The 22,662-nt window shown below is 41.0% G+C and overlaps 1 protein-coding gene across 4 annotated transcripts in view; it reads left to right on the forward strand.

Annotated features, from left to right (window-relative positions):
* Nucleotides 1-1,629: 1,629 nt before the first annotated feature.
* The window catches only part of LOC136045652 (SAM and SH3 domain-containing protein 1-like), a 520,676-nt gene continuing 499,643 nt past the window's right edge, over nucleotides 1,630-22,662 (forward strand). For all 4 annotated transcript variants that reach the window (XR_010621925.1, XM_065731679.1, XM_065731701.1 and 1 more), the window contains exon 1: nucleotides 1,630-2,508. Coding sequence is in view for 3 of the 4 variants with exons in the window: in XM_065731679.1 (XP_065587751.1) it covers nucleotides 2,095-2,508 (414 nt within the window). In the remaining variant the exon portion in view is untranslated. The remainder of the gene's footprint in view (nucleotides 2,509-22,662) is intronic.

Raw genomic sequence — 22,662 nt, forward strand, 5'->3', positions numbered from 1 at the left:
ATACTGCACAGCCTGGAAAGAAAATTAGACACTGAATAAGAAGTCTTATGGAATAAAGTTTTAAAGGGAATAAAATACTGTTCCTATTTTTCTTGCCTTTTAGCATATGAAAGCACAAATCTGTACACTCTATACCCAGAGGCCGCATTTTAACCACTTGCAAGTATCTAACTTTCTCACAACACCGTGCAGTGTAACACTTCGCATGAGAAATCTGCTGCACTGAATAAACCTGCGGTGAGCTGCTATGAACTCCAGAGCGCAGGTGTGGGCCCACCTGCTGTACAGGTCCTCCAGGAAATATGTAACAAATAAAACTTCCCATGTGACAACGAGTGTATCCCTCTGGCACCTGTGCTGCGAGGAGGCAGGATGGGTGTTTTCACAGCTTGCCTCCAGCTCCCCACAGGCTGCTACGGTCCCTGTACATGTCAGCGTCAGCGGGCGCAGCCGTGGCAGGGCCAGGAGGGGCGGGGGGGTTTGTCACAGAGGACCCTCTCTGCCGTTTGTGTTAGGGCTCCGGGATCTCCAGGTGCTTTTAGTGAGAGAATAGCTCGCGGCGTGTCCTAACTTCACCTGGCGGCGGGACTGCGCCTCGCCCGAGGCTGGCTGGGGGCAGCGGGCCGGGAGCGGGCGGGGGCCGCACTTCCCGCAGCGGCCTGGAGGGGGCGCTGCGAGCCCGGCGTTGCGGGCGGAGAGCGGCGGGGCCGAGCGGCGCCTCCGCCGGCCGCGGGCAGCCCCGGGTCGGGAGAGCGGGGCCAGCTTCCCGCGGCTCCTCGCGCAGCCCGCGTCAGACGCTCCCCTCTTCGCCTGAGGCCGCGACGGATCTCGGTGCCGCTGCCGGCCGTGCGGTCCCGCGGCCACCCCAGCGCTCGCCCAAGCCTCTGGCTCCGGGGGTACGCGGCAAGCCGAGCGAGCGTGCGGAGCCCGGGCAGCCCCCGCCCTGCCCCGGTCCCGGGCACGGTACGGCCGTCCGCGAGGGCTGCGCCTGTGCCGAGGGAGTGGTGTGACAGCGGGAAAGTTGGAAGGGCGGCGGGGAGAGCGCGGGGCAGGGGCTGGCAGCGGGGCGGCACCGGGAGGAGCCGCAGGAAAGCGGCCGGCGGCGCGGCGACCGCCCGAGGGGGTACGGGAGGACCGGGACCGGGGGGAACACCGCCGCCGTGCGGGAGGAGGGGGCGGGCAGCGACCTGCCGCCAGCAGCCCCGAGCCGCCGCCGCCGGAGGAGGATGAGCGGAGCGGGCAAAGTTGTGCCCGCCCCGCCGGGGGGGCCGGAGCAGGGCAGCGCCAGGAGCGGGGCTGGGGGCTGGATGCGGGCGGAGCGCCTCTCCCCGGCATCCCGGGGATGGAGGGCAGAGGGAAAGTAACTCGGAAAAGTGAGGGGGATTCCTCCTTATCTTTTTTATTATTATTATTATTTTCCCTTGTTTTTCTTCCTAATCCGAAAGGACCCTTTTGAAATGGAAGGGACGGCCGCCGTGCGCTGACAGGAGAGATCCCGGGGCGGAGGGCAGCGCAGCCGGCAGAGCCCCGCGCTGCGGGGGAGGGTGCGCCATCCCACGCGGGGTTCCCCCACCGGCGCGAGCGTGCGGCGAGGAGCGGCACCGGCTGAGCGGGTCCGGCACGCGGCGGAGCTCAGGAAGGTGAGACGGGAGCGGGAACAGAAACACCGAAAAGAAGAGGGGGAAAAAAAGACAGCCGGCTGAGAATTACTTCCACTGGAAGTGGGTGGATGTGGTGCGGCAGAGACTTGGGATTTAGGGGATGCGCCCTTGCACTTGGCTTCTCCCTAGCCCGAGCCGCCCGTCTCCGGTGGCAGGAAGGCAGCGGCGGTACTCGGTGGCAGAAGGAGAGGAGGAGGAATAAGCGCGAGGGTTTCTATCAGCGCTGCTTGCGGTGCCCTGCCGATCTGCTTTAAGATTTTTTTTTTCTTTTTCTTTTTTTTTTTTTTTCCCGCTGGACGTTGATTTCTTGACCTTAATTCTGAGTCGCACCGCAGTTTCTGGTTCGCGTTTTTTATTTCCTTCGCTGAGGAGAGAAAAGGGGGAGGCTGGCTCCGGTGCTGAAAGTTGCACTCGTCCTTCTTTCGGAGGCAGCATGTGCACCAACATAGTGTACGAGTGGCTGAAAACCCTGCAGCTCCCCCAGTACGCCGAGTCCTTTGTCGACAATGGCTACGACGACCTGGAGGTCTGCAAGCAGATCGGCGACCCAGACCTGGATGCCATCGGCGTGGCCGTGCCCCAGCACCGCCGCCGGATCCACGAAGCCGTGCGGCGGCTGCGGGAGGCGGACGAGCGGGCGGCGGGGCTCTACTTCACCCTGGAGCCGCCGCCCGCTCCCCCCGCTAAGGGGCCCCGCCGCCCACCGGGGCAGGACGGGACGGTACCCCGGCACCGGCCTGGCCGCGGGGGCCAGGTGGTCTACCCCAGGCTGAAGCTGAAGATCATGATCCGGGACAAGCTGGTCCGTGACGGCATCAACCTGAGCAAGCCCCCCTACTCCAACAAGGTAAGGGGCGGCTGGAGGCTTCCTACCCCGGGCATCCCCACCGGCATGGAGGCACGGTGCGGGGCGTCACGCGTTGGGGTCGGGGTGTTCTTGAGGAGAAGCGCGGTCCAAACTTAGTGTCATGTGGACAGGAGTGGGGCCACGGCCGGTGAGATCCACCGCTTCAGCTGGGCCCCTGTGCTGCTCCGCGCCTCTGCGTTTCAGGGTCGCCTCTTATTTGCTTTTTTAAGCCGGTTCTGTATGTCCAGTCCGGTCCGGAGCGTGAAGGCAGGGGTTGACAGGACAAGCTTCTGGATATTTTTGTGTTTTCTCCTCTGAAAGTTTTTCGTTGTGTTGGTGAGTGATAGATTCTCCTGTTGAGAGCTGTTGTAGAGCTTTGGTGTTTGGCTTCTGTTGACGAAGTGGCTCTTGAAGGAAGCAGTAGCGTGCCCAAGTGGAACAGCTCCTCGTCCTGTATTTATTGACTGAATGGGGGTAGTGGCTGCTGAATGTCAAAACCATTTGTCAGCCACTCTAGGTGCACGTCAGCCTACGTCTAGGACATGTTCTGCTGAAAGGCAGAAAAGTGAAGGTCTCAGAAGACTGTGTCCCAGTTTGATGAAACCCCAATATTCATCTAGTTCTTATATTTGATAAGTTTAAAACATAATAATAACTATGTGGTTTGGAAGGTAGAAATGGTTTGGTCTGAAGTTTCATAGATATCCCGCTGAATATATGATGTGCATAATAAATAAGACTACAGAATTAAACAGACAATGCCATGAATAAGAAAGTGTTTTGTGAAAGAAAACCAGGTTTTGTATGTTTGCTTCAGAGTTCAGAATGAAGCGCTTCAACAAGTTGTTTGGTGACCCAAGCTGCCTGCCTGTGTTCTCTTTGATGATATGAAGTCTGACTCTTTGAGGTTGACCTTGAAATTGTGCGTACTTTTAACCTCAGAATAGAAAGTACAGAAGCAAGGTGATGGTGAGGTCTACAGGTCCGGGTTTCTGTAAATGATTATGATTGTGAGGAATTAAAATTGAGAATTAATACCAGCAGCAAGGGACCTGGATATGAGAACAATGCGTGAAGTTCAACTTGGTTAACAATGTAGAGGTGCACTTAATAAGACTCATAGCTTAATAAGGCTCTAAGGACTTGTATTTTTTATGGACTTGGTGATAGAGGCCAATAGTCACTTCTCAAGTGCAGCACAGCCAACAGGTCTGAGATATTTGTGTTCTCACCTTTTCTTGAAACGTCTGGCTGATGACATTGTCAGAAACAGTGTATCAAATCTGGTAGGACAGTGGTCAAGTCTAATAAAAACATTCTTGAACACATACGTGAAGTCTGAGCACAGCATTTTCCAAAACTAATCGTGTCATTTCAAAGAGATTTTTTTTCCCTTTGAAGTTCTGCTTGTTTGGACTGATGTCTGTCTGAAATTGCCATTACCTCTCTTACATAAACAAACTTCTGTGAAACTTTTTGCTTATTAACGAAGCCACAGCTCATCACCCACCTTCAGAACTATGCTTCACTTCTCCCTTTCAACTATGTGTGCTCACAGTCACCAATTTCTTCTTACCAGGGGGATCCTCTACCTGTCTTCACTACCTTCTGTCTTCTCCATTCCTGAGATGCTGGCTTATGACATCGAGGAAATTAAAATTTTATGCATTGCTTTCTTCTTTAGCTCACCTAATTTTAATTTGATGGCTTTGTTAGTAGTGCAGGTTAACTGTGAGGGCAAGCTTGTCTTACGCAGAAAATGTCGCTCAGCTTTAATGCTGAAATGCTTTTTAAACCTAAATGCAATGTATTGTAGTAGAAGGAGAAACTAACCTTAATTTTCTTGTTTTAGTTCATCTTGCAATGTCAATATATTTATTTTGGCTGGTACATGCATATAGCATCATGGGTTTTTTTGCAGTAATAGAGAAACTTTCTCCATCTTCTTGGTGTGAATCACTTCACATTGAAGCGTGTTGTAAGGAACCATAAAGCTGGCAAGATCTGAATGTGAGTTGCTCAACATGTGTTACTGTGAATGCCACCCACTGTAGCAATCCATCTTGAAAACGGCTTAAAGGGAATACCAAAAGATCACGTCACTGTGCATTATTCATGTGCAGAACAAGAAAAATGAAATATTTCATTTTTTTCATTTGGGAAAGCGCTGTATTGTAACCATCTCTTTTTCTAAAAAAATACCCTTTAAAAATTGTGGCTATAATTTCATCAACCTGTATCATATATTTTTATAAATATGCACTGTACAGAGTACTGCATGTCAAAAGAAAGTACATTCTCCTCTCCGTAGCATTAAGAACCATCTTGAGGTATATCTTAAGGTCTTTGTATGTATTTATTAAGGGACACGTCCGTCTACAGATGGTTTGGGGATACTGTGGAGTAGGGCACCAGATGTCAGACTTTTGAAGACTGATTTACATTTGTGCCACTGTGCTACTAACTAGCCTTCTCCTTTATCCCAAGGTTTATGTGGACATACATACTCCTGATGTTTATGACTGGAACATAACAGAGATGCATGCATATGTGAATACGTATGTTAATGGTTGCATATGTATGTAGATGCATTTTGTTTCCTGAAGAATGCTCACTGTGTTCAGTTGTGTAGTTCTCAGATAATTTTGGAGTTTTATTTGAAAATGTCCCTAAGAACTTGAAGTGCTGCTTATCCTCTCTTTTTTTGAAACCTTTTGCACGCTTGCCAAAAGATCAAAAGTGAGTTTTAGTTGTGGATGCTGCGATGTTGAAAGCATCCTTTCACTGTCCTTTCAGTGTTGCTGCTGTATTTTCAGATGAAAAGCACAGAGTGTGAGGGGTAGGAAAGCATTGGCAAGGTAAACGTTGACTTAGCTTGATCACACCCAGAAGAAATGAGTAACACCTACTTAGCACAGCCTAATATAAATCTCTTAAAGACGTGCAAACTTTGAATTCAAGCCATATGTGTGGGTGACATCAGACACGGAGAATTATCGCAAGCCATCTTTTTTCTGATTATTTCCATGAGAGTTATAACAAGACCTCACTTCTTCAAATTGAGTCTTCTATATTTTGCAAATATAAACTGATTGGAGTTGCTACAGAGATGAACTCCAGTGAGGCTGGATTTTTGTTTGAGGTTGGTAATGTTCCTTAATACTCCAAGCCTTCTGTTTTACTTTCAAGCCTGTTGTCTCTGATCACCTTAGAAGCTTCATGGATGTAAGAAACATTGTGTGGAAGTGATGGGCTCCGATGCCCTTCACACAAGAACCCACGGTACCTCCCTGAGTCAAATGAAGCATCTGTGTCATCCCAAAACATCTCCTTGGGTGTTGTAGTTCTGTCTTTAATTATGCCCGGTGTAGGAATACTGTTAGTGTTCGTGTAGACATTTTGTGGATGGGTCTGATGTTGGAAAAAAAAACACCAAAAAAAAGTAAGCCCTCTAGTTTCCCATTAAGCTTAACAGAAGAGAGCTCACCACTGGCCTGAAACAGCTGGAACAAAGGCAGCAGAGCTTTCACCCCCATACAGACATTACCTACCTTGGTAGTCTGGTTGCCAAACAGATTATGTCTGTGCTGGTTTCAAGCAGGAATAATGTCACTAAATGTCACTATGGTGTTTGGAAAGTGGAGGAGCGCCACTTTAGTCAATATAAAGACAAGAAGGATACATCGTTTTGGTACATGTCAAGAGAGATTAACTATTCTATTTGTCTCGAATACAGATTAAGTGACATTTAATAGTTTACTGGAATTTCATTACCATTTCTAATTGAAATAAATGGCCTGACCCATTCTTGAAGAATTTTATTCAATTTTAATCTGCGGAGAATTGCAAATATATTAAAAATGACTGAAAATATACATTCATTAAGAGGTCCCATGCCAATTAAAATGATTTGCTTAGCTTCAATAAAGTTATACTGATGTAGATTTCCATATTTATTAGAGAGAATAAAACCATGGTGCGACATGCGCATGGGTGTGTGACTTCACTGTCACTCACTGTGCTGTTTGTGATTATCAGCATGCTTGGAAAACAAGGATTGGAAATTCAGCTGCATTTGAGGTCATAAACTCAAGAGCTAAAGCAGATGTAGAAAAGTAAGAAGTCAGATCCAAGTGAGTTATCTTGTTAAAAGCCCAACTGTATATTCTCTAAGTTCCATGCTGATGGTATAGTGCAGTTTTGTGTTTCTGATTAAATCTTTGTTTAATCCTCACAGTTACAAAATGAGGAATATCTTGTGTATCTTCGAGGTGAAGATGCCAGCAGTACTGCTTTGTAACACGCTGATTCAAACCGAGCCTGTGGCTCCATAATTTAGTTACTGATTTAGATAGCAACAGAAATGAATTCAGTGAATTAAAAATATTGTGCTTTGAAGAAATGGCAGTGCTCACCCATACTGGAATTAAACGTGAACCTTTTTCTAAAGACCTGGCTGCCTTGAAATAACTGCATCAACCCTGATTAGCAGAGCATTCTCAAATATGCCTTGGGGAAAGCTGCCTATTGACAAAAGTACTAGTGCATTAAGTAGTAACAATATTTTCATGGCAATAAATTAGCAAAGCTACAGGCAATATTCAGGAAGTGAAAAGGTATTTTATATTAGAAGGCAATGAATCTGCCTTTGATTTCATACCACTATGTTTGTTTGTTTTTTTTTTTAATGAAAATATAGCACCTAATCTATTGAGCAGTTGTTTCAAAGTCCTGATTTATTAAACTCACAAACAGCAAACTGGAAGAGGTCTTCTCCCTAATAGAGCATTAAGGCAAATTGTTGCAGAATATGAATAACACAGTACTCTGCTGTATTTGCATTTGAATTGTTCCTGAATATTTTAACGTGTATTCAATCTCCTCTGAAAACGTTGAATGTGAATTTTCCTGGGTTTCATTATGTTTCAGTTTTGAGGGGAGGAAGATCCCATTAGGGTATATTAAAGGTGGAGTCCTGAGAGAAGCCAGGACCAGCTTTGCATAATTTTCTCTCTTTTTATAGCATGTTCAGCTTTCCAGTGTGTTTTCACAGGTCAGGCTGGGGTTTGGGCTGGAGAGGGGAGAACGGGAGCTGATGGTCCTGAGCTCAGAGGAAGAGCTGCCTTCCCCTGCAACCAGCAGTAACTTCAGCCAGCCTCCATATGGCTTTACATTAAAGGAGAAGCTGAACTAATGCTCCCCATTGAAAGGGGATTGCCTGCTGGTGTGTGTGTGTGTGTGTGTATGTGTGTGCACACTGCCCATCAGCAGGGGCACTACCACTGGGGGAAAAGTCAAACTCCAAGTTTCACTCCTATATATCCGTATAATTGTCTTGTTTTATCTGAGCTTGGTGATTGTGAGCCTTTCTGATGAGAAAATGCCTTTATTTTGTTGATGCTCCTACCCCCAGAGCTTCTGTCTCGTCCATGTGCAGGGTGACTGAGCCCATGCTGTTACACACGATGTTTATGGAATGCCAAAGGGAAAAGAAATCTCAAAAAGTCATCTCATGAACTGTGTTTTTAGTTCTGTTAGTTCTGCTTATAGCCAGTCCCACCATACCATGTACACCATGGTATATATAGGGCAGCCATGTCCCTGATTTTAGATTGAAGAATTTTCCTCATTGAAGAAAAGTTGAAGATTTTTGCTAAATTCATATGAAAAATATTAGACAGATGAAGCTCTGGGACCAACTAGTATAGGGTCTTGGCCCGTTGCACTAACAGCAAATGTAGACTCCCCTGTTTGTAAGTAAGAAAAGCAGTAATGTAATAAACTGTAGCTTTGATATAATGAGAGTTATTTACAGTGTTAATTTTGTCTATTGTACCCTGTGTGTATATGTTGTTACAAACAGTCATTACCCACTAAGGTATATAAATCCATATATGCGATCAGAAACATACCCACAGGTACTATGGAGCCTGTGTAAAATGCAGTGGTGCAGTCTGAAGTAACAGAAGTAATGTTAGCCCAGGTTAGCAGAGAATTTATTGCATCAGTGACAGGAGGTCACTCCCTGTCCTGAGATTCTCCCAAAGCAGGGCAGGACAGGCTGTGTTTGTAGGTGGAACTTTTGCATTTCTTGCTTTGTCAGTTTGGATGAGACACTTTGCTTTGCGTTTGACAAAGCTATCTAGTTCAATCTCTTTGTCTAGCCTAACATGACATCTCATGTTGATGTACTTATCTTGACAAACGTGGTTGCTTGTACATGCTGCAGGAATTGTCATTTCTTAAAAGCACATGCAGTGCTACATTTAGCAGTGCCACGTTATTTTGGGAACAGCTCTGCAGTAGGAAGTGCAGAATTGTTGAACCTTCCCTGACTCTGCCAGGCTGCAGCCGGGTTGGCCCACAACTGTCTGCACCTAGTCATTGAGTCTGTTAGCTTTGCTGCTTGCAGAGTGTAACAAATATCTATGAATATTTTGCAAAACAAAAGAGAAGTGGTGTGTCAAATGAAACAGAACTGTAACTGCCTTCAAATAATGCCTTGTCCTCGTTCTCACAAGCTCAGCAGTTTGTGAATTGTGGTGATACATGCTTCTTGACGGAGTCTTGCTCCTCCACTTGGTTTCATTCCCAGTGAAGTCAGTAGGGGTTTTGCCAGGGATTTCATTTGATGCTGAGTTTGGCATGAAGTGTTCAAGTCTAAATCAGCTAACAAGCTTGCCCTTACCAGCTGTAATTGCAATTGGGTAAGAACCGTATGTGAGATGATGACAAAAAATATAGCAGTAGCAAGGAAAAAGAAACCAAAACATTTCAGTGCTTTAAATATCACCATTAGCAGCTTCAACAGCAGCAAAGCTGACTTATGAATAGAGACCTGATAGTTTTGCACAGGAATAGAAATTTGGTAAATAGTATCTGAAATCCACATTCATGGATTTTGGCTGCAGTCAACTAAACAATTGTTTACAATTGTCCTGTCAATAACTATGTATCAGGAATAGATGGTGTATATCAAATAAAACTTACAACTGGATACAAATTTAAGTCTTCCACAAGTTTGTTTTTTTCTCAAGAACTACATTTGTTGTGAGCACCCACTCCCTGAAGCAGTGACGTGGTGTTATCACACTGCATATGACGTCAGTGAGAACACGGTGGAGAAATTTAGCCCTGTTTTGATGCCCGTGCCTTAAAAAAAACATTGTAATTCTGGTACGTTTCAGGAAAAAATTAAAAAGCCTGAAAAAAATCTTGTCTTTCTGTGATCTCAATAAATAGCACTCCGTACAGCAACAACAAAATAAAATCTAGGAGTGGGTGAAAATTCTCCACCATTGTCCTTGTTTTTTTGGATAGAGATGTATGCCAGGAGTGACTCTTCTGCATCATCAAGCTCCCATCCTTTGGACTCCACATCTTCACATCTTCCAGCCTGGATGTCTAATAGCCCTCAGACTGTCCCAGAGCTACCTGCTGCCAGACTTCTGTTAAATCATTTTCTCTAAATCTGCCTCAAGGCACACTATCTTCTTTAAGAGCAATGTGTTTCCAACCAAAGGGGGTACATCTCTTGCCTAGGTCTCCCTAACCTTTTTCACCCCAGTCTAGATTCACTCAATAAAGCTGAGAAGTGTTACCCGTGATCTGTTCTAGTGGAAAAAGAAAACTGAGGTAGTGATACCTTTTTGTACAGCCTGACACAAGTTCCGTCCTTCTGACCTGATCTCATCTCATGCTAAGTCCTGTATCAGTTATCTGTCTCATCCCAAGCTCTGTATGAGTTTATTCTACCTCACTCTTCTGGTGCCCATAATTGGGATCCTCCCTTCATCTCCTCCGTGCTGACGAGAAGAAAGCCTTTCTCCCACTTGGGAGTGATCTCAGAGATCTTGGAAAAGGAGCAGTGTTACAGCTTTAGAAAACAGGTATGCAACTGACTTGATCTTGAAGCAAGAAGGAATGCATTACTAAAAAAGTCTCACCAAAGGTTATGAGTTTAACACAAAAAAAGTGGTGAAAAAAATGTTGGCATAGTTTTTGAGTGCTTATCATGCAATTATAGTAACGTCACTTAACTGTTGCATCTCTTAATTCCTGTCTGATTAAGTGGTTGCCAAAATGTTTCTCTTCCAGTTTTGCTTAAATCTATTCTACTAATAACTGCTTGTGTTGTAATTCATTGAAAAATGTTATATAAATGCCCTTCTGCTCTTTTGTGTAACCCATAGTTAAGGTTTTCCCCTAAATTATGAGTGTCCAACTTTTTGGCTTGCCTGGGCCACACTGGGTGAAGAGGAATTGTCTAGAGGCCACATCTGTGAAGGTTGCTCTGAAAATAACGCCTCCTTATTATTCTATGGAAGTGACATTATATATGAAGAATATAATAACGACACCATCTGATAGAGCACATTCTCACCTAAAAAACACTCTTTTCCAATGCAGTCACAATCCTTAGTTGTGCATTCTCACCAGCACTGAATAAGAGCCTGTGTGCTGCTCACATAATGCTGTGCACCACTGGAGTTGATCCACTGTTGCTGTCACCGCTGCTGAAAAACACCACCTCCCATCTCATGGTGCTCACATCCACTGTTTGGTCTCTGTAAATGTTCAGCAGGCATTAATGAATGTTAGTGAGTACAGTTTTTTTCCACATTTAGGAATTCAGTTTCATACCTTTGCTTCATCCACACATCCGTGTCAGACTGCCCCTCTGCTGGCAGCTTTCACATGGCAACAAAATGTAATAGAAGATGGGTGGGAAGGTTCAACCTCTATTTCTATACCACCAACATCTGCCTGTGACATTGTGAGTCAACATCATAAAGAAAGAGGTGTTACTTTTGGGGAAGCCCTCAATGAATATATTACTCTGTTAAAATGTATAAAATAACAAAAATTTTGTTTCTAATTAAAATATATAAGTAAAAGAGCAACAAAACCATACAATTAATGGGATATGCAACTGTTTATGATGGCAGTGGTTGCAGTTTTTAGGGAGCTCTTGAGGTGTTCAGTACAGATTTCTGATAAAAGTTTACTCTTCCTATGTATCATCCTTGAAAATAATTGTTCACAAATGTGCTTATTGCAAAAAAGCAACAACACAAGTGAGACATGACTGGAAAATGAGGGATATTTCTCTCTGTTCAGCAACAGCTTATAAAAGTTTGGTAAAGAGATGAAGAAGAAATTTTGATCCATCTGGAAATTCACTCATAATGTATTTATGTTGACTGAAAATAAAGTTGCAAATAAAAAATGCTTTTTTTTTTTTTTAAATTTACACTGTAGTAAAAATAATGCTTTATAGCTTGTAGAATAGATGGAGAACACCACTAGTTGCTTTCTTTCTGGGTCTAAAACTAACATTCAGGGAAGATATACTTAATGCAGCCATTGACTAAAGCAATAAAATTTATGTGGTATTGCCAATAAAGTCAAAACAAAAACAAATGAAATCAAACCTCAAGAACAAGGCATATCCACTAAATCATTTTTCACCTTTTTAAGAAAGTAACATTAGTATCCCTAACAAAGGTCTCCTAAAAGGTTCCCTTAATTCCTCGTATTTGAGGTCTAACAAGTCAGCATTTGAAATGATGTTAAGATATACTATTTACTCTTTTAGTGTTAGAATCACAAATAGGTTTGCATTGGAAGGGACCTTACAGCCCACTCTGTTCTAACCTCCCTGCTGTGGGCAGGGCTGATGATGACACCATCAAGTTGCCAAGGGCCCTAGCCAACCCAGTCTTGAACACCAGAAATCCACAGCTTCTCTGGGCAGCCTTTGTCTTAAGAGTTCTGATGCAGTCATTCCTTGAGAAAATCAAATCCCTTGGTTATTTCTGGTTGTTTTGTTTTGTTTTGTTTTGTTTTGTTTTGTTTTGTTTTGTTCAAAAGGCATTGCAGTGTAGTGGAATGATGGGAACTGCTTTAACTGCTAAGGACCATCAGCTGAGCCTGGCTTGCTGCTGGGCATGCCCTTGCTCTACTCATTTATGATGCTTTTAAGGGTGAGTAGCACCTTAGGGATGATTTGATCAGTTTAGGTTATTTTTCCAGTGGAGTTTACATCATCTGTGATACCCCTATTGCTTTAAGTAAATGTTATGTGTTTGGAAAAGTTTCTGGCAGTGAAAAGTAGAAAGAATGTATCCTTAGAGGAAGCTTAAGTTTTTTGTTGAAGGGAGCTGATGCTGTAGCAAGTGTATGATAGTGTTGGTACTATACTTTTCTTTTTTTTTTTTAATGTTTCTTACAAAATGGGGTGGTTTTCTTGCAGGCCTTAAGTAGTGGTGTTACTTCACCTACAAAGGAAATTGTAAAGGGTTTGGTCATCACCCTGAGGGACTGATTCATCATAATTTTGGAAACCTGCTTAAAAGTGGACTTACATTCTGTGTGTAAAAATGTTAAAAAGAGCCGCTTATACAAGAGTGGGATTCATTAAATCAATTCCATCTATTGCAGTAAGCCCTTTTTGGGTGTGATGGTTTTCATAGGAGCCTGAATTTGTTGTAGAGAGTGAATTGTTTTTATAGATTTCTTAGTGGGTTAAACTAATGCGATAGTTAATAGCATTGATCTGAATTTGGAAAATAAGACAGACATTCCTTTGTATTGAATGTACTTTTTTTTTTATTTTTATTTTTTTAAGTGGGTAAGGAAATGAGCAATATCTTTTTAAGGAGGAATAGCTTTTTCTTCTTCCTAGTCTTTCTTGTCACATGTTATAGAAGGATTTCTTTCTCTAATCTGAACTTGATGTACAATAGCAGTAACTTCATCCCTTTAATTATCCTATTCTAATTCCATCATTGTCCTTTTCCTTGTTACTCTGTGAAGCAGTAGCTGTATGCAACTTCATATGCTTGATAGGTTTTAATTCATAAGTTTCTAATTTTAGACTTTCATGCTACACTATTTTTAACTGAAGCAGTAGAATCTTTTCCTTTAAGTCACGCATGGTGTTTAAATTCTGTTCTGTAGTTCTAGAGCTGGTAATTTTTAAGAGACTTCGAGTGATTCAGGGGTTTTCACTGACGTTTATTCCTTTATGCAGTTCCCCCTAGTAGTTAACTTGGCTCTTTAGTAGTAAAAGCTTTTTGTAAAGGACATTGCTCTTGACTAGTCCTTATTTAATTTAGTGCATTGAAAGGCTTGAAAAGTGGTTAACTTCTAAATACTTTTCTGTAGGCTGTTTCAGATAGTGATGGATAACTACTATTCAATGATGAGATGATGAATAATAAGCAAACAGAGCAATATTTATGGTTTGTGTTGATTCAAGCACTTACAATCTAGTTCAACACTCTTTAATGTGTTACTTGTTTTAAATGTGTCCATTTTTAACCTTTAGGTACTAAGTGAGCCTTAGTTTTTGTGTCACTGTTTCACTGCAATGCTGCTCACATTTACCAGTGTTGGGAAAAAACAAACAAAAAAACCCAGTAGTGAATATTAAAAACAAAGTTATAGCTTGGTCAGTCAGAGAGAGATTTCTTGATACGAAGAGCTTCTAGCATTTTGTATTTTGCCTTTCGTTTGATGGCTATATGCTTAATCATTGTTGCTTCAGGATGTTTGATTAGTAACTGGTATAAACAAATATGGCAGCCATTAAATGTAAGTAGGCATGCTTCAGTGAAACAGGGCTTGGCAGAGTGTTTGAATTTAGAATTTTTTATAGTGCTTTCTAAACAAACATAAGCACTGATATTTCTTGTCTAACCTGCACTTTGCCTTCTCTACAGTAGAGTTTGCAAAAGTAAAAGCATCTGTACAGAGAGTTCTAGTGGGTATGTAGGCTCTGACTCCATACCATGAGAGCTGGTGGCACTCCAGCTATTGATTTTGTTGGGAACAAAGGGAGGTGTTTTGTTTCTTTTCTTTCACAGAATCTATAATTCTACTTTCAAAATAATTAAAAAAAAAAATCCCAGTAGTTTGGATTTTCTTGTTGTTGTCTAACCTTGACAGAAGTAGGTCTTCAAATGTATATTTATTATCTGCATCCACATAAGCTTAAATTGATCTGCGTCTTCTTTTTTCCTTGCTCTTCCTTCCCCTTTCTTCCTGTCTGGAGTTGTGTGAAATAAACCATAGCTTATAGTTCAGTGAGTTTCTGAATGACTTCCCATTTTTCAACCAGAAACAAAAGAATAAAAATATAATGGTTATGATGCTTTTTTGTATATGGAAATACTTATTATCGACTTCTTTCATTTCCTTCATACTTATGCTGTGATTGTTTGTTTCTTGATTCTGGATATTTCTCTTAAAAAGGCCATTCAGCCCATATAAGAATAATCCTACGTGCTGATTATTGTTACCTACTGGACTGGAACTTCCAGGTAGGAGCTAAGCTTTTGGAAGAAGATATAAGCTATAGTAAAGAAATCATAAGAGCAGACAAGTTGAGAAAAATGTCTTTATACTGAGAGTTTATATCATGTTATTTTGGAGCTATTTACCCAAAGGCAGAGATAAGTCTTTGACTTGGGTGATATGGAGGGATTTGTCTTATTTATGTGTTCTGTTGTGCCTAAAGGTAGAAATTTAACGGGCATTGTAACTAATATTTTTTACTTTTTATGTGATTGATTTTTACTTTTTGATGTGTTTTTTTAATGTGATTGAAGGAGTTACTGGCTGGCTGCCAACTTGCTCCTTTACATTTCTTTCAGAATCACTGGTTTCTGCTCTCTCATGATAAGTACATGAGTTCTTAGACCTATTAGCCCATTGCTTGTGCCTACATAGACAGCTTTGTCACACTGGAAATGAACAAAAAAGCTCCAAAGCATATGCAAATAACTGTGAGAATGTTGGTGCCCTTGTAGTGCTTTTTCTTTCCTCCCCCAAAACTGTACATGAAGAATAATACTTAAAGTTTCCAAATACTGTCAGGATCTTTTAAATTCAAGAATTTGGAAGATAGAGGTTTTTTTTAATAGGTTCATGTTTAAATCCCAGCTTTTGATGTTGTTTAGACAGCTTGCAGCTGAAGAATATGTTTGAAAAATTCCTGCGGCCTTCTGCAAGCATTTTTTTTCCTCTGTAGAGTAGTAGTGCTACATGGAACTGAACCAGAAGTGGTACATTAGTTTTCAACATGCTTCCCTTCAATATACCTAAGGTTTGACTAAACTGAGGTTGCTCAAGTTTTATGTTCTATTCTGCTTTATTGAGTTTTGCTCATATGATACCAGATCTATGCTGGGAGTTAAATGTCCTTCTAATGTTTGGATAATTGGTAGTACCAATCCTATGGTTGAAATACTTGTCAAATAGATTTAAGCCTTTGAACAGTGAAATAGTTAGGAGTATTTTCCTCAAAAGTTAGCCTGACAAGCTGTTTCCTATCTCTAAGTAATGCAACCCCTGTAATCTTATTAATCTTTGATGTGCTAAGATGTCTTAACTGTTAAAATTGTTTCCTAGTATCTTAACTAAATTTTCCATATCACAACTCGTTTTGTTACTTCTTGCTGTGTCTTCTATGTGAGGTTTAGATTTTTGAGTGTGCTGCTGGATCCTATCCAAAATGTCTGACAATTAATGGTCTATTAATCATTGAATTAATAGTTAAAAAGCCTAGGAAATTGAGATTGATTATTTATTTATTTTGGAGGGGGTATGCAGATGGCTCTCATTGGTCTGCAGATGTCTGAGGTCTTGCTTGTGTAGTGCAGGGCAGAGCACTGGTTATCCCCTGGTGGCTATTACCCTATCCAGCAGTTGCTTTGCTGGCTCCCGCCTTGGGTCTTCAACAAACTCTGAGACCTTGGGAGTGCCAGCCAGTGTTTGTGTATGTAATTATGCATACCCAGTTGTACTTTTGCTGTTGTGTGCCTGGTGAATAACATCCTTGTATTATCAGACTCCCTTCGTTTCAAGAACAAATTCATTATGAATTCAAGAGCCAGCCTCCTGCTTGTTAATGCTTCAACTGGTTGAATGTGTCCCCCAGTATAAAAATATTCTTGTTTTGACCATCCACGCTGGTACTGAAAATGATCACTGTGCTGAGGGCATCCCCCTGGAAGACTTCTCATTATAACTCTTCAATTTTTTTGTCTTATGTATTCTGTAGGTAGAGTTTTGCAATTTTGAATTAGTTATTTGCATTTGACCATTCCTTCATAGTTTTGTGGTATGAATGTACAGTGAAACAGTATCAAAAGGCTTTTCTAGTGGCATCTACTTATTTCTTTTATGCTGGGAGTTTCCCTGTCTGATATAGAAGGAGACTGGGTTGATTTGGCATAATTAGTTCTTCATAAATCTGTTGCCCATTGTTTTGCCACCTCTTGATTTGTGGAAACAAAAGCATTTTAATGTGTGGGGAGGAATCAACAAGATTTTGTCCATGTGACATAATAGTTTTGTTCCAACAAATACAGGTTTGTTTTATCTTCTGTTATCTTTCTGTATCATTTGTAACTATTCTTCATTGCTGTTGTAGCAGGGCAGCACACATTCTTGACATCTCCCTGAGTGTACTCTAGCATTCTTCGCCCCCCCCATTCCCATGCCACTGGCCTAATTGTGATCATATAGCAAAAAGCTATTCTCTTTTAGTTGTGCATCTTGCTGCTATACTATTTTGCTAGAAGCTCAGCATTCATACATCTAATCCCTAGGCCTTTCATCCTTTTTTTAAATCTACCTAACTTGTCCCTTATGTGGTAGAATCACAGTGGGGTTTTTGTAAATCTCTTCTGCTATCAACAGCAGTTCAGAAATTAAACCTCAGATAAAATTATTTCTGAAGAATTACTCTTTCTCTATTAATTGCATAGTGGCTGTAAGTTTTGAACATTTGCATACTGTGATGCTGCAAACAGCAGAAGTGAACGCCTGAAGTATTTGGCCTAACAAAAATTAATCATACCATAAAACAAGTTTTCAGTTGTATGTGTTGCATTCTGAAACGTAGCTTTTGTAATATAACTGGGGAGGGATGTCCTGTTGAAAGGAAGCAGTTCTTGAAATGCCTTGGGGAGTTTAGATGCACAGGCAAGAGAAAACCGGAGCAAAGTTGCATTTCTCCGAGCCTTAGCAATGGAAGGAGGAGATCAGGAAAAGTATCTGTAATCTTATGACTGTTTCCTCTGTAGAGCTGTTCTTATTACCTACTTGCATAATTGGCAGATTTTCCTGTTAGTGCAATGGGAATCCATTTAGTGTCTTAAAGTGTTGTTTGCATTATCATCATAATGGACAGAATGTGTTTTGATTCACAAGTCCAGGTCTTAAAACTAAGAGGGTGAGCTGTATCATCTTGGAGGTGACACCCGATTACTCAAACACATATTTGTCTATGCATAACCGTGTGAAGCTAGGCACTTTGAACATTTTATTTCTAAATAGCTGGAAACATTGTTAAATAATGCTGATGTAACCTACTTTCAATGTACTGTTCCTGAAAGCAGGTTCAATATATTGTTTTCAAGGTAGAAAATGTTGCATGGTTGCTGCTGACCTGGATATTTTGGAAATCTGGGAAGGAAGTAAGGGGAGGCGATATACCATGGGTAATGGGTTTTTTGTTTGCTTGTTTTTGTTTGCTTTTTTTGTTTAAAGAGTAGTTCTTCAGCTGTGACTGTGGTAATGTTAAATATGACAATGTAGCCTTGTCCTGAAGAAATTTCTGTAGAGAAATTGGAAAAAAGTATGCTTTCTACTTTCTTCTATTCAAGTTGTTTCCCTGGAGGTTCTGCAGGACGAATCTGCAAATTCTCTCACTGATTTTGCAGCGTTTGGTAGAAGTCTTTTTAACTCAGGAGATGCAAATCAGAATGAAAAACAAAAGTTGCCTGGATTAGAACGAACTTTGGTGACCAGTGAACAGGAAATGACATTGGTATGTAGCCCTGGAAGAACTGATCTAAGAAATGTGTTTATTTCTTCCTGATAGAAAGCCTGATCGAGGTCCTCAGCCTTTTCTCCTTTTTTAAAACAGGAACTATCTTCTACTTTCCATCCTAAACTTATTAATGATTTATTACTTTTTTAATACTGATGACTTGTAGCTTATACAACCTACAGTGTAAAACCCAAAAGAGCAAAACAGTGCCCTTCTACTTCTGTTGAGTCTCCAACATGGATACATCTTTGCAGATAGAGGTTAATTGGACTCACGTAGTACTTCCCTTTCCAGAATTATCCCAGATGAACCAGCGTTATGAAAGCAGTCTTCTCTTCTATGTCTTTGCTTTGTAAGCTGAAACAAGAAAGTTCTTCCAGTTTCTTCTTGTAAATTGGGCTACCCAAATCTATGTTCTCATACCTCTTCTCTGCAGTCACCTAAGTTTTTATTATTCCTTTTTTTTAAGGTCTGCTTTCAAAGACCTAGAAGCATTAAAGCTATCACCCTAAAAAGATTTCCTGTTGTGTGTTATTAATTTCTGATTTCCCTTCCTAGAGAACTAATACTTCTACAAGATAATATTCTGTTCATTACCAAATGAAGGCAATAGATGCACATATACTACTGCTGGCTTCATCTTTTTTTTTTAATAACATATATAGTGGCATTCTTTTTTTTTTTAGTTTAAATGTGATCCTGAAGATTTTTTTTTTTTTACTTTAAAGTACTCTGAAATTAACTATTGTTGTCACCAACACTCTGTAAAAGTAAATGTTTTTAAAGTCAATTCTGCAGGGTTTCAATTCTTGGCAACAACCTAATTTTGAACACCAGTGCAGAAATTTATGGATTTCAATTATAGCTTGCACTGTATCATAATTCCAGTTTTATGCCCTGTGCAGTTCAGTGTTTTGGATTTCTAATGGGTATAGAGCAGTAATCATAAAAGTGATTCAAAATGCACCCAGTAATTACAGAGATTTGCTGTTGCTTTTGCATTAAAAATGACGATGATTTACAATCAACAAAATTGCAGTCTGTGGTTTTAGTTAAGATACTCATGCTATTACACTGCTTATTAGTTATGGTCAATGATTTAAAGCTCAAGAGCTACATGTTAGTAGGCAGTACAATTATTTATTCTTTAATAGAAGATAGCAATAAATTTAAAACAGACATGATATTAATACAAATCTTGCACATTAAAGAATACATATATAACCCTTTGTATCTTTTGCTCCTTGAAATCAATTATAACTAACATGAAGTAGTTGGTCTACAGCAGCTAAAGGTGTGTGTGTATATATATATTTTCTCTTACAGTTTCTATTACGGTCCATTAGCATTAAGAGAAGCTGCCAGACTTGTTTCTACCTAGTAAATAATGTGAACAAATCCTTTTCTTCTTCACCTCTGCCCATACAACAAATGCACATTTAAGATTCATGTGCATTATTAAAAAGGTAGGTGATGCAGTGAAGTGATAAACATTTTAAAATTTTTATAGAAAGAGAGAAGGCCTATCTTACCTGCAAGTTATTTCTAAAATACCTTCATAGTAAGGTAAGAACATGGTGGATTTCTGTTCACGTTCTTTCTTTGTCTATTTTCTTCCTTTCATAAGTATTTCTTTCTTGATATTTTGGTGCATGAAAGGACAACAGATGACCGCCTTTAGGATGCATTGCTTATGAATTAGGTTTTACGTTTTGGACTTAAGAGGTGAAAACTAGTTTAACAAAAACAAGTTTCTTTAAAACATTAAAATATACTGGAGTAAACAGCACTTTCCCCTTCTTATTAAACCTGGATTTTAACTAAGATAAGACAGTGTCCAGGCACATTAACAGTCAAGTCACGATGTAAGACATGCTGGCATAGTTAATGATTATATAGCTGTTGGTTGGAAATGCTAATTGAAAAATTTGAATCTTGGGAAGTTTCCCAACTGTTGAATGAGAGTGTTTTTTTCTACAAGTTCTCATGGAAAGAGTGGCTTTTTATTTTTGACCAATCCTGTCACTAAATTTATAGTAGTTTATTTTCGCTTGTGCTGTAGCGTTGGATATGTGGCTGAAGTTTTAACCATTACCTTGCATTTACTTAAGTCCATGGGGATGGACCTTTTTTCAGTAGTGTGCAGCAATGGAACAAGAGGCAACAGGCACAAACTGGAATGTAGGAAGTTGCCTACTACTGTGAGGAGAAACATTTACTGTCAGAGTGACAGAGGGAGAGGCTGCTCAGGGAGGCTGTGGAATCTCCTTTTCTGGAGATACTCAAGACCTGTCTGGACATCTTCCTGAGCCACTTGCTGTAGGGAACTGCTTTAGCAGGGAGGTGGACATGATTCCCAGAGGACCTTTTCAGCCCCTGCAATTTGTGATTAACAGTTGTATTCACCTTACAGTTTGTTTATATAAAAAAAAAAAAAAAAAAAAACACAACAGAAAACACCCTGAACTGCTGAACTTTGGAAATTTTCCTTGTTAAAGCTCTTGCTCTGCAGTAGAGAGCATATCTGTACTGGCTGCTGCAGGGTAGGAACACTGAGATTCTATCAAGTGGCATGCCTTATTTAGTTGACTAAGATAGGATAAGGTGAGTTGAATAGGCAAGTTTGAATAGCAGTACAGTTTTATCACAGTAAATGACTTGAGAGTTGGTAAATGCAAGGCAGGGGAGATAAATCTCAAGTCTGACTGAAAAGTCTTTTTTTCTTGTCTGTGGTATACATGGTTCTAGAGACTTACAGGATATTTTCTGATGAGTCTGTAAAATGTTTCATTTGGATTTTTCCAGGTTGAGTGAGCTTTCAGTGCTTGATGCAATTGAACCTAGGCTTTCAGTAGAATCTCTTCAAATCTGTAAAGCCAGCCTCATCTTTCCATGTCTCCTTGTCCTCTTCTTCATCAATATGTCTTTGTCTTTCTCTCTGGAAGACTTGAACCTATGACTTGTATTAGGCCCTTGTTTGTGCAGCGGATCTCTGGTGTATCCATAAACCCGGGTGGGTTTCTATAGTGAACACAGCACACCTACTCCTGAAGTCCTGTCACTGATGTCTGGGTCAGGAGTTTGCCCAGGGGCGATGTGCCCCGATGCCCTCGCAGCTGCTGCATCAGGTTGCATTCCTGAATAATTGCAGATGCCTTTAGCCAAATCACTTGTTAACTATTTTAACTACTGTATCCCAGTGAATGCAATGAAACTACAGTCTGAAGTGGAGTTAGTCTCTCATTTTACAAGCAGTTTAAACAGGTTGTGTGGAGGTTGTCCTTAATTTTTTTTAATGTAGAAGTGTTGCACAAATGTGCATGCAGAAAGTGTTTTTGTGAGAAGGGTTAGTTTTGATTTTTAGTCCAGTGGTATGGGAAAGTCCATGGTCATGCTAGACTAGAGGTCCAAGTCTGGAAATGGAGCAGAAGCAGGGATGACGGCTGGGGGAAATTGAGGAGTGCTTCTTCTGTCCGAGTTTGTCTCTGAATCTTTAAAACACTACTTTCTGTCTTTGTATGATGTATATCTGCGCTTTATAAGCAGGATTTCTTCAGCAAAGTATTAACTGAAAAAGGGCAATGGGTGATGGCAGGAAGTAAACTGCTGCAGAAGAGTTCTCTGCTCAAGCTGTCTTTTCTTCGGTTTGCTGAGCATTCAAACCAGAAGGTTTTAAATTAGCTGTAGGTTTGCAGAAATAACTTGGCAGAGCATTCTCTGATTAGTATAGTGGTTAGTGCTGGATGGGTTAATAGTTACTGCTCATAACCAAGTGGTTTCTCTGTTTAGACTCAGTTTTGTGTCATACAGGAAGGACAGAAAAAAGTAAGACTGTAAGTTCCCACATAGTCTGTAAAGCATGAACATCTGCTGGAATCATGAACTGAGCATTGACTGTGTTTGGTAACAGGGCGAAGGCAGCTGACCACGAGCGTCCTTCTCCTAATTGCATTGTCAAATGTCACTGTGGTTCCATGCAGGGGAGGGAGATATTTCCTTAGTGACAAGGAAATAAGACAAACAGCAAGCAAAATTGAAATAGACTTCCAGTTGGTGTTGTGCTTCGGTGTATTCAATCGTATGTCATTCATCATGTTCAGTTCTTGTTCTTTTGGGTTTTTTTTGCTAAGAACTTGTTGCCTTTCTTCCACTGAAATATGTGGTCTGGAGTTTTTGTTTTAAAATCTACTAGCCTTTTCACCTTTCTAGTAATTACTGGAAATAAGTATAGGTCAGAGTTTGTTTGGATCTTTCTACTTGTTTATTCTTTCTACTACACCCATTTTCTCTAGCCATATGCTCACCTGTCC

This window comes from Cyrtonyx montezumae, unplaced genomic scaffold (genome assembly GCF_038088225.1).
Source record: "Cyrtonyx montezumae isolate F1298 unplaced genomic scaffold, pur_monq_1.0 scaffold_0, whole genome shotgun sequence".
NCBI lineage: Eukaryota > Metazoa > Chordata > Aves > Galliformes > Odontophoridae > Cyrtonyx > Cyrtonyx montezumae.